The sequence below is a fragment of the Streptopelia decaocto genome (assembly GCF_964273445.1).
Source record: "Streptopelia decaocto genome assembly, chromosome: 3".
NCBI classification, from domain to species: domain Eukaryota; kingdom Metazoa; phylum Chordata; class Aves; order Columbiformes; family Columbidae; genus Streptopelia; species Streptopelia decaocto.
In genome coordinates, this window is record NC_138656.1 from 492,932 (window position 1) to 510,139 (window position 17,208).

The 17,208-nt window shown below is 50.9% G+C and overlaps 2 protein-coding genes across 9 annotated transcripts in view; one reads left to right on the plus strand and one right to left on the minus strand.

The window, feature by feature from the left end:
- RALGAPA2 (Ral GTPase activating protein catalytic subunit alpha 2) overlaps positions 1-16,518 on the minus strand; it is an 89,535-nt gene extending 73,017 nt beyond the window's left edge. For 3 of the 6 annotated variants that reach the window (XM_082047494.1, XM_082047496.1, XM_082047493.1), the window contains exons 1-4: positions 16,280-16,517; positions 9,868-9,978; positions 9,552-9,601; positions 1,290-1,347 (exon numbers count right to left, since the gene is read on the minus strand). In XM_082047494.1, the coding sequence (XP_081903620.1) occupies positions 1,290-1,347; positions 9,552-9,601; positions 9,868-9,978; positions 16,280-16,385 (325 nt within the window). In that variant the 5' untranslated portion in view covers positions 16,386-16,517. Of the gene's footprint in view, positions 1-1,289; positions 1,348-9,551; positions 9,602-9,867; positions 9,979-16,279 lie in introns of all 6 variants that reach the window. The other 3 variants (XM_082047492.1, XM_082047497.1, XM_082047495.1) reach the window with 2 other exon arrangements.
- A 582-nt stretch (positions 16,519-17,100) lies between these two features.
- The window catches only part of KIZ (kizuna centrosomal protein), a 119,578-nt gene continuing 119,470 nt past the window's right edge, over positions 17,101-17,208 (plus strand). For 2 of the 3 annotated variants that reach the window (XM_082047597.1, XM_082047598.1), the window contains exon 1: positions 17,101-17,196. The gene's annotated coding sequence lies outside the window, so the exon portion shown is untranslated. The remainder of the gene's footprint in view (positions 17,197-17,208) is intronic. The other variant, XM_082047599.1, reaches the window with a different exon arrangement.

Here is a 17,208-nt window from a genome sequence, read left to right on the forward strand (position 1 = left end):
ACTACTGAAGAGAAGCACAAATACAGAGAATATATTGGGTATAAAACAACTGACTAAAACCAATTTGTTCTGGACCAATTCAGGTAGCGACGCGGCCAAGCAGATGTGTATTGTGTATTTTGATTTTTGTCAGTGCTAACTGGAATGTGACAACAGCCCTTTCCTTGACCTTTAACTTCCACTCATTATTTCTTCTGCAACAGCAAATTCATTTCCTGATGAAAAATGCGGCAGCTGACGAAATAGCGCTGGAAACCAAACCAAACAACAGAAAAGTACCACTGACAAGGAATACAACCCCCCCAAAGCAGCGTAAAATTACTTCAACAAATAGCGGAGCAAAACATTGTGACCGCTTCGGTAGCATCCAGAAGCCACATTCTCAAAGCAGTGATCAATCAAAGATGTTTAATCCAGGGGAAATTACCAAGTTAAGTTACTTCAGTGGATCTCGAGGTGTTTCAAGTGTCAAAATAAATATGTTTCACCTCTCAGTATTTCTGAGCCCATTCGAGTTTGTATTTTTGACCTCAGCCTCTTTCTTTCCCTATCTCTAAAGCAGGAATTCCTCATCCAAGTCCCACAAACAGTGTGAGAGGCGAGTGTTTCACAAATAGCAATGAACGAAGCTGCACAGAGAATCCAGGAGCACCAGGGAGAACGGAGGCTCCCGTTCCCCGCAGCAGTGCCATGGGCTGCATCTGGTTCAGCGCGGCTGCCGAACCACCACCCCTTCACCGCCTGAGCTTTAGAGTGAACTTCCAGGAGGGAAGGGCCGAGTATCTATGGTTAGGCCAAGAGCAATACAAACTTGTACGGGCATCTCACATCTGATCGCTTGCAAACGACCATCATAATGCACATTTGCAAGAGTCACGTATGGATGCCACAGCCCTCCTCAATCTTACTGTGAAGGCAAAGGGAGAGCCAAGGGTGCATGGTTTATAACCCATGTCAGCCTGCTGGCTGCTAGTGCATGGAAGAGGAGAAAGCAGAGAGGACCCAGCTAAATCCAAGAATATAAACATGTGAGGGGCATTCGTGCAAAAGAAAAACAAAGCAGGCAACCAAAACCACACGGAGCAAGGAACACACGGAGCTCTTACAGCAGGCAGGAGGACTTCCCATGTGCTTCGAGAATTTCCAGCTGCACGTCTCATACACCAGTGTGCTTGTGCATGGGCAACACTGAGGGGTTCTGTGGTCAACAACACTGGCAGAACCAGGGCAGGGACTGCGGGAAGCATTCATTCTATTTGTACTAGAATGTTTTAAAATCGTTCTCTTACCTATACTGCGAAAATGCCATCGATAAAAAATCCTCTCAGGTAGCAGCTGCAATATTTTCTGCAGGAAACAAAACAGTCAGATTTTCCATAATAAACTGGCTCATTCAGAGGATACAGAGAAACTGATACACAAGACACAAATGAGATGGTGATATATACATACAGACCACAAGGGAAAGCAAACACCTATCATAGTAAGGACTCCTGGCCATCACTTCAGCCTCATACGGAGAAAGACACTTGGAATGGTCCTGAATAAACACCACGACACTCATGAAGTGCTTTCCCTGCCCTGCTGCATTGCAAACCCTGGCATCCCAGCGCACAAACGGATCCCTGACGAAGGCGGGCATTTCTGAGCAGCTCCCTTTGGGTTCCACTTTCCTAAGTGTCCGGTAATGACTGCTGGCGTGATCCAGCCCAGATTGCGAGCTCCCGTGGCTCCATCTCTCGCTAACGGGCTCTGGTGTCCCCGCTGCGGCGGAGCCCGGGCAGGGCTGCTGTTCTCCCTGTGGCACGGGTTACCGTGTCCCCGCTGCGGCGGAGCCCGGGCAGGGCTGCTGTTCTCACTGTGGCACGGGCGAGCGAAACCCAGCCGGATCACACCAAGCTGCGCTAATTGAATTCACCACACACAGTTAATAAAGCCCTTACGTAGAACAGCGCACAGTGCTCTGCCTTGGAGGCTTGGGCTGAGCCTAACAGAGCCAGAGCAAACAAAGGAAAAACCTTGTGGTCCAACCCATTCCCCCTCAGTTTTGTTACGCTACAGGGCTCCGACAAAGCAAAGCAAGTTAAGCGTAGGCTCCAGTACTTTCCCGAATGGAGTCTGAAAACCTTGGTCTCAGAGAACACGTGGGGCTACCAAATGTTGTTCTTTGCCAGCTCAGTGGATGGTGATGCTATTAAATATCTGGATAAATCAAAACTAATTGGGGGTCTTATCTGCGTAAATATGGCTTCTAATAGGACTTCACAAGCTCCAAGACACCTTTTATTTTTTTCCTTTTTCCCCTCTTTTTAAAACTATTAGCAGTATAGAGTAGGGCTTGGCAAGTAGGACTTGTTGCTAACTAACTTATCGCTGTGAGAGGATACGCATGGTTTCATGCAGATTTCACAGAAAAACGTGTCTGGATCTTACAAATTTTCAGCCATTGAAATCAGAAATTAAGAAGATATATGTGTATGGGAAACTAGTTTTCAACATCTACTTCTGGAAATACAATTAAAGGTTATAAATGACAAAGTCAGAGCTCCTTGTAATTATCAAACAAGATCACCAGAACAAAGTTCTGCACAACAAAGTGCCGTCAGGTTTTCAGAACCACCACATGCAGGATGAACGACACGTCACGTCAGCAGCAGTGAGCCCTTTGCTGGGGTTTCACACACAGCAGCTCACGAGGAAACAAAGCGCCGCAGCCAGGAAAGCGGGAATTGGCGTTGGGGCAGCCCTTGGGACGGCCAGCACACGAGCCAGCGCTGCTGCCGGGAACCGGGTGCCGCACACGTGGAGCACGGCTTCTTCTCGACAACAAAGCGATTCAGAAATTGATACAACACTCAAAAGAGAGTCTTGCTGAAATGGAACATTCCTTTCTCCATGGCAGAGGATGGAAGTCACGATGAGTTCACGGAGGCGGGGAACCAGACCTCGGGTCACACAGACGGGTCTCCCTTCGCGGCTTTACCGCAGCACGTGCTCCCCTAGAAGCATTTGCCATTTCTAAAGGTTCACCCCGAATTAAGACACGAATCGGTGCATCCCTCCCACGTTCCCGTGGTTCTGTTTCGGGTGGAGCCGGGGGCTGGCGCCGGAGGTCTGCTCCCCGTCGCGGGCAGGAGGATGCGCGGGGATGGAGGGGCCGGCTGGCCGAACACGAGGCCACGACTCACAGCGGGGCTTTACCTGCTACTTACGGACCACGTTTCTGCCCATCAGATTGCAGGACCCACAGACAAAGAATTCATATTATCCACGGAAATATTCAAATATTAGCAGCCCACCGCTTCAGGACTACTTGTGGCGTTAGTCCTTACCTAACTCGGGGCAGGAAGGAGCTCCTAAGCTAAACCACAGCGATGCAGAGCTCGGCGTGCACCCCGGCACGACCCTCGCACACCAGCAGCACAAACCGCTGCCCGTTGCACCTACACTGCACAGAGGAGCCTGCCCACGTCCTCATTACGGAAAACCAACCAAAACCACGTATTTTGTTTCCATTGTTATGAAGTGCAGCAGGTCATTAGAGCAAAGCCAATCTCCTTTTACAGGCCACACTAACAAGATACCTCTGGTTTGTCTTTGGTTGTAAAATTCTCTCTCATTTGTTCAAAAACACTAACTTTTGGGAATCAATTGCATTAAGCTTCCAAAAACTCAAGCACCGCATCTGTATCACAATGTTCTACTAGAAATTTGTCAAAGTCTGGAAGTGTTAGTAGTGAAAAGGCACAGCTTAGTATATTTCAAATGGCACGCTAACATTCTCTATTGTGAAACAAAAACTGTATTTAGAAAACAGGTCTGTTTCACGGACAGGCTGGTGTGTGCTTAACAGCCGGCTCCACACTGTCCTGTACGGCGACTGGAGTCTGCGGGAGAGACCTGGCGATCTGCTGGGGAAGAACGGGAGGAAAGGAACGTGCTCACAGGCCTGTTCCTGCAGAAAACAGCATCAAACGCCTCCTCGGGTGCTCAATCAAAACGACTCAGGGGCTGAAATAAATAATGAGAGGACAGAAGCTCCTATCTGAGGAAAGCTCCCATATCATAGAATGCTGGAAGGGCCCTGGAAAGCTCATCCAGTGCAATCCCCCCATGGAGCAGGAACACCCAGATGAGGTTCCACAGGAAGGTGTCCAGGGGTTGCAATGTCTGCACAGAAGGAGACTCCACAACCCCCTGGGCAGCCTGGGCCAGGCTCTGCCACCCCCACTGATATCCCAAAGTCTCTTCATATAGCAAAAATTCGAGACACTTAAGTCACTTCTCATGCCATTCTCCTTTCCAGCATCTCAAAACCAGAAGAAAATCAACAAACAACTTGTGGATGCGCTTTAGAAAAACAGAAAGATGGGATTCATCACCTATATAGTAGTACCAAACAGAAGTAATTTTTCAAAAAGCAAACTGGATTGCTAGCAGCGCAGCTACCTACTGAACACCTGGCAGCTCTGCAGCGGATCAGAATGAATATAAATAAATTCAGAGTCTGCATTTGCTCCTGCAATGCAAAAATAAGCGATGGTTAAAAGTCTACACTACTAAAGAACAACTCGTGAACAAGTTAATTCACGGTGACGGCTAGAACACCTTCTAACCGGTGATGTTTGCACGTGCCCATCGCAGCCCTGGACCGAGACGAGCCGAGTGTCCCGAGCAACCGGAGCCGTCCTTGTCCTTCCAACGCAGTGTTCCCGGGGCATTTCCCGCCCTCCCCAGCCCCCGTGTTCTGAGAATACATATTGCTATTCCTATCAAACAAATGATAGCTTCCCCCACTCCAGCCCAGACTTCCAGCGATCCCGCTGTGAATCCAAACTGCCTATTGACATCTGCTTTCTAGTTTCACAGCACACTAATAAGAAATATTTTAAGAAGCCCCACAGTGCGAAATAATATTGCTTTTTCAGAAAACACATAGATCTATTTAATGCTTAGTGCTTTGCTGCATCTATATGGTAATCCATTATAGCACACTTGAAATAGAAATTAGGTATTACTACTGATCAACACATCAGGGTATCTGTCAGTTCTTTTAACTGATTATCCATAGTTCTTTTTCCTCTGGACTTCCTGCATGACTAGGAATAATGCTGAGTTTCAATCTCAGTTTACACAGGATGCTGCCTTTTGAAACATACATCTCTCTGTTTTACCACAGTAAAACAAAAAACGCCAAGGTTTGTGTTTCAATAGATTCACTCTGACTTAAGCAATGCTGCGAGTTCTTTTAAGAAGTGTTCTATCTGTGCCAGCCCTGTGGAGCGCCAGCAGGCCCGCCAGCCCCATGCCCAACCATGGGCTCACCATTTCATTCCAGAAGGACAGATCCTGAGGAAACAAAGCAGCTGTTTGGATGCGAGCCGTCCATGCCAAGGAGCTTCAGGAGAGCGGACAGCTCTGCTGCCTCTGTGCACGCACCCATCAGCGGGACCTCCGCGAGAGCTCCAGAGCGCTCAGCTGCTCCAGTCTGCACTGATTTCGACATCTTCCAGCCATTATTCACCAACTCAGGTGAAGCCAAGAGCACAATGGGGTTAGCGTGCCCACAGCAGTTCCATCTGGATAAAGGGATACTCCATTTATTGCATCAATACATTATTTACAGTTGTTTGTTGATGGAAAATGTCTGCCCAAAGCACCCAACGTATTTATTCTTGCCCTACACGGGACATTAGACAGCAAGATCTCTGAAGTTGAACATATGGAACATATAGTTAGAATTTACAACAGAATGCTGGAAGAATAACATCAGTGTCATTTCAAGAGCACTAATGGACGAACCGATCAGAATTACAGCAGAACAAACTGTAGATGGTTCCAGAAGTAGTTTTCCGTGTGTAGGAAAGGAGGGCTATAAACAACTTTATTGTTATAAGCAAATAAGCCCTTTTGACTCTATTGAGCTCGAAAATCAGCCGAGTGTGTGCGAGAGACCTGGGGCTGAGCCGGAGACCACAGCGGGCACGGGGACCAGCTCGGAGCTGCGACCAGCCCGCAGCCGGCACCGGCACCTCCGACCCAATGGTAACGGGACTGCAAGTGCAGGACAACCTGCAGGTGGGGAAACCGAGCGCTGAGCTGCACGGACACGGGGGAAATGCAAACAGTGACAAAAGGTTCAATGACGGGGGACAGTTAAAGAAAAGGGACAACCCCAAGAAATGAGAACACAGGACCTGCGGCAATAAGAACTCAACGAGATCTTGACTTGATTATTCCTTGTAAAGAATTTCACCAGTACTTTTCAAATTGGCCAGTTTCAAGACACAATTTATTTCTGCAGCATTAATCTTCCTCAGTTTTATTCAGATGTAGCAAGTGATCAGGAGCAACATCCTAAGACAAGCAAGAAAACGCCACCAATTCAAAAGAACATCCTCTTGCATTCATGAAGAAATAGCAGCGAAGTCTTTTATGAATCAAAACCTGCTGAAATTTCCCAGATGCAGGTTCTTATGAGATTGCAAATGACCTGCTAAAAGCCACCACTGGCTTTGAGATCCGCTTTAAGCTGCTTAACCAGCATTGCTAATTCACACAGCAGCCTACGTAAAGCAGGCCTACGATGGGGTGGAAGAATTTGATACTTAAAATCTCCACCGCGATCTTAATCCGGGATGAAGGGAAGTTCCTGGTTTCAGAAGCTGCCTTGGTGTGCGGTGCTGAGCAGCGGTGTGCGTCGCTGCGGGCAGCTGCGGCGCTGGCGGACGCTGGATTTACCGCTGCGGCTGCAATCTGCCTCCAAAAGGGCCGCACAGACCAGCGCCCGTTATAAACCTGTCCTGGATTATCAGCGGAGCCTGCGGCACAAGCAGCGTGTGCACATCTGCAGCAATAAATCCCGCTGCACAGCTGCCTCTGCGATAGCAGCGCCATCACCTTCCCGGGGATTTATACCACGTCTTAATCTTCTGAGCGCGCGGCCATTTGGAGTTCATGTTCAGATGTGCTTTTAAGGACGACAACGCGGAATTAAATCCAGTAGCTCCTGCGACTAAATCAATCTGTGGAGAAGGCATTTGCCACTCGTGTGTATGCAGTCCACACGCTAGGTGTCACTCCAGAACAGCAGAACACCCCAGCCGAACCAGGAAAGGCAGGAGGCAATGCCTTTCAGAAGTATTTTCATTGATTCTTAAACTGTTAACCCTCAGCACCTGCATTCAGGATTTGCTAATCCTAAATAATTAGCTATTTAACTAATTAGAAGAAAACTCTGGCTCACGCTGAGGTCAGATTAAATATGGCGAGCTTAACAATCAATTAGTTTTGTTTCCTATGGCTTACGATATGAATGTTTAATTACTTGGCATTTCCATTCTCCCTGGTCTCGCGTTCAGACTGACGCATTCTCGGCCTGTGCATTACAAGCCCCTCTAAAAAACTGCTTTTTTTTTCCTCCAAGTTACCAAGTGTCAGAGCTATAAATGTGTTGCAAACTTACTTGCAGGAGGTAAACGCCATGAAGATCACCCCGAATTTCACACTAATATCTTAAACAGTTTCTTCTCCCTCCAAGCTGCTGGTGCCAGGCCACAGCGTAATTCTGCTCCATCAGGACTCAAAGCAGCACTTTACTGGTATATATTATTTTCTCCTTCGCACAGCATGTTCTCCCACCGTTTTTAAGCGGCATTAGCCAGGCGGTTATCAGCCCCCCGTTCTCGAGACACAGGAACGCACATTTATTCGCTTCCACCGGGTGAGTAAGCATTAGCTGTTTTCCATTCAACGACATGGCCACAAATTTAATTACTTATTCAGGGCCACAGAGTAGGAGCATTAACGAGCTCTCATTAAATTGCACAGCCGTGCTCTGTACATGTGGCGATACCTTCGCCACCAGGGACCGGGAGCAAGAATTTCTGCCCCAAACACGGTCCCAGCAGATTCACAGCTCGTGTTCTTTGCCTCCTGCAAGACCCTGAAGCCGAAACTGCTACTGAGAGCAGCTGCAAACACAGCCCCATCTTCACCTTTCCCTCTGAAAACGCGGTGTTGTCACTGAAGGAGGGAAAGGAGGGAGAAGAGGAAAAAGGAGATGAACTTGGGACCTCATACAAGTCAGGAGACCACAAAATCCAGAGCTTCACCTCATCGTTTTCATGGCCATTTTGCACGTCAGCCTAAACAGCATCATTCTTATTGTCAGCATAAATATTAGTCTAACTACAGACTATACATTAATACAAAAATATGAAGCCATATGCTTCTGAGGTTTTTGGTTTAGGTTGGGTGGGGTTTTTCCACTTTTAGAGGGAGTCATAAGAGTTGAGAACATTTAATCTTTATTTTAACTTCAACTTTTTGAGTCCCATTGAAAGTCAGGGGGTTTTTCAACCACCCCTACAAACAAACAACCCAAACTATTAAAAGAAAGGTAATGCAATGCTCAAGTAAAAAGTCTCTTCTTTAAAGACACCCTTATTTGCTTATGCAAGGTTTAACTAGCTAGTGCTTCCCCGGCCTGCCCGTGCTGGGAAGGATGCGCTGCTGGAAGCAACAGGTGGAGTTTAAAACCAAAATTAAACACATCAACATTCCGCACGCTCAGATCCAACTGATACGCAGCAGTTGACAACTCTTATCCTTTTCTTTGCCTTGTGCTGCCAGACCAAGGACTGTACCACAACAGATGCGGCCGGGTGAAAGGAGCAGACCCCAAACTCCTGCCGGACACCTTCCAAACAGCCAGAACGCTGAGCTGCACGTGGACAGAGCGCAGGGAGAAGGGCTGGTGTTCTGAACCAGCGCTCCAGAAAACACACAGCAGCAACATATTGAATTTAAAAAGAAAAAGTGTCTATTTTGCAGCTTTAGACCCAGCAGAGGCTGCGCAACTATTGATCACTCACTCCCAAATCTCCTATACAAAATGCACACTTTCAGAGAGTTGGTCCTCAGTTCCTTAGGACACATGTATTACCATACGATTTTAAAGTAATTTTGATAAAATCTCTTAAGTCTGGATATTCACTCAGCCAACATCCCCATTGCATAACAAGCCTGTGCGTGCTGCCGTAGTGCCAGCTGAAGCACGGCGCGGCTGCTCCGCCGCAGCTCCCGGGCTGTCACCGCTGGCACTGCCCCACAGCTGCACCCCTGCCCCGTGGCTGCGCCCCTGCCCGCGGCTGCCCCACTGCCCCCCTGCCCCGCGGCTGCCCCCCTGCCCCGCGGCTGCACCCCTGCTCCACTGCCCCGCGGCTGCACCCCTGCCCGTGGCTGCACCACTGCCCCACTGCCCCGCGGCTGCACCCCTGCCCGCGGCTGCACCCCTGCCCCACTGCCCCGCGGCTGCACCCCTGCCCGCGGCTGCGCCCCTGCCCCCCTGCCCCGCGGCTGCGCCCCTGCCCCCCTGCCCCGCGGCTGCGCCCCTGCCCCCCTGCCCCGCGGCTGCACCCCTGCCCCGCGGCTGCACCCCTGCCCCGCGGCTGCGCCCCTGCCCCGCGGCTGCACCCCTGCCCCGCGGCTGCACCCCTGCCCAGCTGTGTTCCACAACAACAACTACCGCCGTGCTTTGGAACACTTACTTCAAAAAGAAAGAGAATGGAGTCCAGCTCCTCCCTTTGCGATTTATTCCCTGCAAGACAGAAAGGAATAGCGTTTGTTGTAAGTATACAGTATGAGACAGACAGCAAAATCACGCTTAAACATTTCGGAGAGCAATTTTCCACACTTCCGACACCATAACATTAAAATGATTATTACTAACACTGTACTGCATGAGACTGTTAGTGCAAATACGGATAATTGTGGACTAATAACCATTAGATAAGCTCTAATAGAAAGCTTTTGAGAACACTTAGGGAAACCTGGCTCAATTGCTAACAGAACTCCAAAACCTACCTTTTTGTTTCAAGCTATTTTCCAGGGTTATGAAGTTTTCATAGAATATAAAATAAATTTGAGAATAATTGCTCTCAAAAAACTGCTTCAGGTCACTTCCATCCACAATATCTGAAAAGAGGAGCAAACAGTTGTTATACAACATCAGAGCTGAAAGTTGTTGCCTTCGTGCACATTTAGCATCACAGAATGAAATAAACGCAATACAAAACTATTTTAGTGACTTCTTTAAATACTCTGCACTAAATTGTGATTCCATCCTTGGAAGGGAAATAGGGACATTTCCATTTTCACCCAACCTATGAAAGTTTGCGGTGTGACTTGGGCGCATTTGTCTTCCATTAAAACCAAGGGTGGGCTGTGTCTCGGGTACGTCGAACCAAAGGGCTCCTGTGTCACCAAAACACACACACCAGCAATGGCTTCTGCACGCAAATGGAAACACACGGCTTAACTCTATCTGCCAAGCTGTTCCATTCACAAAACAGCATATTTCTAATGCATTTTAAAAAAATAATGGAAAGCCCAGCCTGCAGCACTTCCCTGAGCCTGAACTCAGGTCTGCAATTTGAAATAAGTTTATTTTTGAAGAAGAAAACTCCAACGCTTTCTAAAGCTGGCACTTGGCAAACACGCTCTAACTTCAGCTGCTTGCTCTTCATTGTAGCTGATTCGGTCAAGATAGACGATTCCACCCACATTTAAGAGGATAAAGGATGAGAATTATTAACAACACGTCTTCTCATTGAAGTTCCACCTCTCGAGAAACCCATTCAGTAATCAGCACAAAGCTGATTACAACAAGACGACCCCATAATATCACACAACTACAAAAGAAAGACTTTAGCCTTGGACAGTGCTTTAAAACAAACAACAACAATACCTTTTCAGCAGAAGGGCTTTGGTTGCTTGCACTACGGAAACAATTAGTGCACGGAAACTACCCTGCACGATATTTGTTTCCTACAAACCGGTTTTGAATCTGCAAGCAAAGTGCGACTATTCCCCTCTGTGAAACACAACTCCCGCAGAAAACAAGGCTTGCATTTACAAGGACTTCATAGGAGGGAATGAGGTCATTAAAATCTGAACAAAAAGGAAACTTTCCCCGTAAATGGTGAAAGGAGGAGAAAGGAGCTGCCTACTCAAAGAAGTCAGTTCTCCTGCTCTGTAAAGGCGGCGCTGGAGCTGACCCGCGTGGCTCTGGTGCAGCGTGCGCCCCGCTCCAGCCTTCGCCTATGGAACCGCGTACGGGCCCACAGCCGGCACGGCCAACCCACGGGCACGGACAGACACACGCCACGACAGGACGGACAGAGCCGCAGCAGACTGACTGCCCAAAAGCTGGCTGGACGGACAAGGCAGTCACTTGCATCACTACACACATATATATATATAATGTTCAACTTGTGGCGGGATAACGCTCACTCTTCTGGTTTTCAAACGGAAAACAGTGCAAGTTTCATGTGCTATTTATAGTTTAAGATACCAAGATAAATACTGACTTTTGGCAAACTGCAGAAGTGTTTATAAGCATCCGAGGAAATTCACCAGCAAGGCTGGGGCTGGATTGCGGGTATCGGGTTATCCATTGATGTTTCCCCTGCACAGCGCTCAGATCGGTGCTTTGAGAGCAGCCACCAGCAGGTCGAACCCCGGCACGCTGGGACCCGGTACCAGCCATCCCACACGGGGGGGCCCAAAAACACGGCTGTGCAACCCTGTTCCCACCAAGGAACAGAGCAACACTCGCAGCTCTTGCAGCACCACTCAGCAAACAACAAGACTTTTGGGAGGGGACCCGTGACATCTCTTCTCCGTGAAATATGAAACAGTTGGCTCGCTAGATAACACCAAGTCACCCTTACCTGCCTTACTAAAGCTTAAAATTTAGGAAAACAAACTACTCGGGCACACTTCAATAAGAATCCGGGTTCATCACCGAGCTCTCATTACTCTTCCTCATATTACAAAACCTAGAGGGGACAACAACCGGTCCTTGGCACAGCACCTGACCGTTAGTTTGCTGCTCACTGCCAAATGTTACTGCAGTCACTTAAACAGCTGGAAATCCTCCCTCAGCCTCATGAGCTTCCAAAGTCACTTGGCTCTATGTTACTTGTGCAAAGTCTCCCAACCCTGAGGAGATTTCTTTATCTTGAGTACTTAAAAAATTAAAGGACACGAAGAGACAACTCTGCAGCCATACACTGGTTAATGATAAACTTTTATTGCCAGCCTCACCCCAGAAACTACAGACAAGTTTTACTTACCAAAAAAAAAGAGGGGGGAAGAACTAAAAAAACAACTGCTCACTTTTCCAGGTTAAAGCTTTAAATGCTACATAAAAGCCTAGAAGATAATTGTCCTTCATTTTTCCAGAGGAAGGTCAGCACGGCAATATACCCTTACTAAAAAATCAATTTCTAAAACAATGGCAACACCTCAAATTCCACATGAAGCGTAAGGAACAAGAGCTGTTCCGAATCCAGCAAGAGCTTTGGGAGCACCCCCTTCTGAATCGAGCCTCCGAAGGACGAGTTCTGCTAAGCTGGTATTAACCCAGCAAACCAGACAGTGCAGCAGTGACACCTGAAACCAGCCACGTCATGGGAAATACACCGAGACCTCACACTGAACACCCCGAGTGCACCTGAGGGGAACACACAACGAAAACACACGGCTTTTACCCAACAAAAACAAGGTCTTACAGAGCAGAGATACCTTCGTATGCTAAAAAACCCTCCCATAGAAAACTACTCTGGAAAACACTACAGAGAGCTCAAATTATGGTGAAAGAGCTGCACCTGTATGGCACCACCACCATTTGTAACAACGCTCTTTTTCAAATCTATTGTAAAAAAAAAAAATAAAAACTAAAACCAAACCGCACTCTTGACACTTCCATATGCTGTATTTGCAAAACAGTTCCTACAGGCTTTAGCAACGTTCTGAAAGTTAGTAGATCTCTACAGGACATTGTGTGGTCATTGACCTAGCACAGGTGAACAGGTGCTTTAAAGCGGGGTCACTCTGGTTGGTGCCTTGCAGTGCAGGCAGACTGCCCCCAGCCCCAGGGACACACTGGGCAGGTATGACGAGCACCACAAATTCAACAAGAACCTTTTCTTTCGCTTTGGGTTATCAGACAAACTGAGACAGCAGCTGAGAGACCTGAAGCAACCAAAACCCGGGCATTATCGAGCCCAGTGCTCACACAAGCCCTTGTTTATGGAAACACACATTCCTGTCCCGCATCCCTCCCCTATTATCATATGTTCTCTGATTGTTATCCTCCTACACCAGTAGGATCTCAGAAGAGTAACTGCCACTAAGTGACAGGTGTATTTCACCCCTCTTGCCAAACGGGTAAAAAGCATCTTTCCAGAAAACCACCGGACAACGTGACCATCTGTACCATCTGCCTTGGGACAGAAATGTATTTTGTCACGCTAACAGGCGTGTTTTTCCATTGTTCCACCCGTCAGCAGCCTGACAGCCTCCTCTGGACCGCACCAGCACCCAAAACCAGCACCCAAACCCAGCGCCCCCGGGGACAGTACAAGAGCCACACCAAGTCCAGTATTTCACCTTCCACCACTTGGGTCTTGGTTTCAGACTCTTCCTTTTGAGGGGCTGAAATGGGAACATTAACAGAAAGCTGCTATATTTCTTATTTCTTCAAGCCCATTTACTTTAGTGGGGCTGGTGGAATAGGAAGAAAGACAAGGTCTGCAAGCTGTCACTAGTCTCCTAGAGCAATCAGGACAGTTTCAGAAAATAACCTCCTCTCCTAAACAAAGAATTTCCCAAAACATTTTACAAGGAAACTTGACATTGTTTTAGTATCGTTTGTACAGTACACAAGCAATAAGACATATACAGTTAAAAGGCATATCATAACACAGGTATCTTCTCCTGTCAATTCCTGCCCTTATGCACTTACATGTATGGTATGAAAAAGAAAAATGCACACATTTGGTCCCCAGACAAAGACTAAACCAAAACCAACCATCAGATTGCTAACTAGGGAGACTTTTCACATATGGAACAGGAGGAATTTATACCCAGAGCAGTCACAAGCGACTCACAGTCGCTGCAAAGCAGAGGCCCAGTCCTGTTCACATGCGGAGGGACGGACACGAGACCACTGCTGTTCCTCCCACCGCCAGGAACGGGGCCACAGCCGCCCCCTGGGAGCCCAAATGCTGAACCTGGAACACCTACGCATGGGCACGTCCAGCTTACATGCACTGGTGCTCAAAAGATGAGCAAGACCCGGCCGCTTTTGGAGTGTGACACAAGACAGTGTAGATTTACCCAGCACTTTGCCCACTAACCGACTACCCACACGCACCTGTTTCAGATTAGCTACTTAAGTGCAGCAGATCACAGGTGAACATCATCTTTAAATCAGTGACGGTTATTCACACCTGTAAGTAATACATCCCAAAAAATCAGCAAGACGTCCAAGCTAAGCTATCACACTCTTCTGTGCGTTTGCCTTCACGCTCTCACTTTCTCAAAGGGACCATCCTGCTGCTCTTCTCTCTCAGGATCACACTCAGTGTCCTCACCACAAAAGCTCCTCACTTTGCTACAGTACATTCAAAACGTCTTTTATGCATTTTCTCCTATCAGTGCAACGTCACACAAAAAAGCTCTTAATCTCAACCTGGAGCAGCACGGACGAGCCCACAGCAGGAACCACAGCGCGGTGCCTCAGCACCGGCCCCGGGGAGGACGGGACGGCAGAGCCTTCACCCGGGCAGCAGCTCCGGCTCCACGCGTCCCTCGCACCACCCAGAGCTGGAGCGTGGTGGGGATGGCACGAGCGCCGACCCACCAGAGCCGAGCGCCGACCCACCAGAGCCGCCCCTCAGCAGAAATACATCACCAACTTCTGCTCTCTCTCGATGAGCCGCCGACCTCAGGCCCTTCCTTCCTCCAGCCACCTGACTGCTCCTCACAGCTCGCAAGACAGTGTCTTGGAGGCTCCTAAATATACGCCAAGTTTGACTGAAATGGCAGACTAAAAAATGATTGGAGTACACAAGAAGTACAAATCGGGCCATTTTCCTCTCGTTGCTTCCCAGGAGAACAATCTGAAGTCAGACAAACAAAACCGAATGCAGTTACTGATTCTCCTGAACTGGGGCAGTGCACAAAAGCTCTCAGAAGAGCCTTTTCCTGCTGCAGTTTGCTGAGTAACACAGAACACGAGGCCACCCAAACCCTTGCAAATCACAGCTGAAACCCATCAGCTGCTTCCAACGTTCAGAAGACAAAGACCAGGGTTACGGCTTCAGCTGTGAGGGGACATTACAGAGAGAGGTTCAACCTCACCAAAGGCATGAGAAAGGTGTCACAAAATACCATTACACAACCCCCTTAAAGCTTTAAAAAAACAAAACAAAACCCCAAATGAGTCTTGTTGATGAGAGCAGAGCTTCTATGAACGCACCTTCCAAAGAGCCCTACAGGATATACATTTACGCGCTATTTTGTACCCGTATAACAATGCAGCGTCACAAACACACTGACAGTGGGCAACACGAGTTTCCCAATCCCGGAGCAGCAAAGCCCACCAGGAACCTCGTCCAACAGCTCCGGTCCCTCCGAGCGGCCGCGCACGGCCAGCGGGACAGCCGCGGAGCTCCAAAACCGCACACGAAACTTGCAGAAAGCTGAGGAAACTGGCAGAGCAGGGCTCCTGCAGCGCGGGCTGCCTGCGACAAGGTTTAATCATTCAGTTTCACACTGATCTTGGGGACAACTCTTTCCCGGCGTTATAACAGAGTTACAGCAGCGTTATAGCAGCATCACGGCGGCTCCAGACGCCCCGGGTTGACCGGCGCGGGGTGTCCGGGACCCGCCCGCTCCCGGCTCTGCCCGGCGCCCCTGGGCTCCCTCCCCTGCCCTGCCCGGCTCTGCCCGGCTCCCCCGGGCTCCCTCCCCTGTCCTGCCCGGCTCTGCCCGGCTCCCCCGGGCTCCCTCTCCTGCCCTGCCCGGCTCTGCCCGGCTCCCCCGGGCTCCCTCTCCTGCCCTGCCCGGCTCTGCCCGGCTCCCCCGGGCTCCCTCCCCTGCCCTGCCCGGCTCCCCCGGGCTCCCTCCCCTGCCCGGCTCCCCCGGGCTCCCTCCCCTGCCCGGCTCCCCCGGGCTCCCTCCCCTGCCCTGCCCGGCTCTGCCCGGCTCCCCCGGGCTCGCTCCCCTGCCCTGCCCGGCTCTGCCCGGCTCCCCCGGGCTCCCTCCCCTGCCCTGCCCGGCTCTGCCCGGCTCCCCCGGGCTCCCTCCCCTGCCCTGCCCGGCTCTGCCCGGCTCCCCCGGGCTCCCTCCCCTGCCCTGCCCGGCTCTGCCCGCAGCGCGGACGGGCGCTCAGCCGGCGGGAAGGGGCGCTGGGCCCCGCACTCACCCAGCAGCGCCCGCAGGTGCTTGAGGCGGGTGAGCACGTCCCGCTTGGGGTCCAGCGCCTTCTGGGTGGATTTCCTGACATCCGCGTGGCCCTTCCTGGAGAACATCGCGGCTGCGAGGGGCCGCGGGCCGCGCCCGCTGGTGTCCGCGGGAGGGAGGGGAGGGCCCGGCGGCCGGGCAGGTGCGGGGGAGCGCACGGGAGGGACGGGAGCGCCCGCGCCGTCCGGGCTGCGGTGGGCGGGCCGGCAGCACACGGACAGGGACAGGGACCGAGCCGGCCCCGCCCGGCCCGCAGCGCGCAGCCGCGCCAGCGGACTACAGCTCCCGGCGGGCCGTGCGGCGGAGCCGCGTCGTGACGTCACCGTGACGTCACCCTGGCGTCGTCCTGGCGTCGTCCTGGAGTCACCCGCAGGGGCTGCGCGTCGAGCCCGCCATGTGTCCCCGCGGTGGCGCGGCCGAGGGGACCGGGCAGGACAGACCGCGCCGGGCCCGCCCGCACTCCGCGGCCCCTTAACGGCCCTCAGCCCCCCTCAGCGCCACCGGGCCCCTCCGCTGGGCCCCTCAGCATAGGGACGATGAGCCTCTCAGTGCCCGCTGGGCCCCTCAGCACCCCTGGGCCTGTCAGTGCCCTTGGGCCCCTCAGCACTTCATGGCCTGTCAGCGCCCTTGGGCCCCTCAGCACTTCATGGCCTGTCAGTGCCCGCTGGGCCCCTCAGCACTTCATGGCCTGTCAGTGCCCTTGGGCCCCTCAGCACTTCATGGCCTGTCAGTGCCCGCTGGGCCCTCAGCACCCCCGGGCCCCACAGCTTCCCAGGCCTGCCCAGGCCCTTCCAGCACCAACCGTGTGTCTCCAGTTGAGCACCGGAGCCGTTTTCTCTGCGGCGCTGAGGCCACAGCCCTCCGGCAGCACCGACCGCGGTGAGTGAGGCC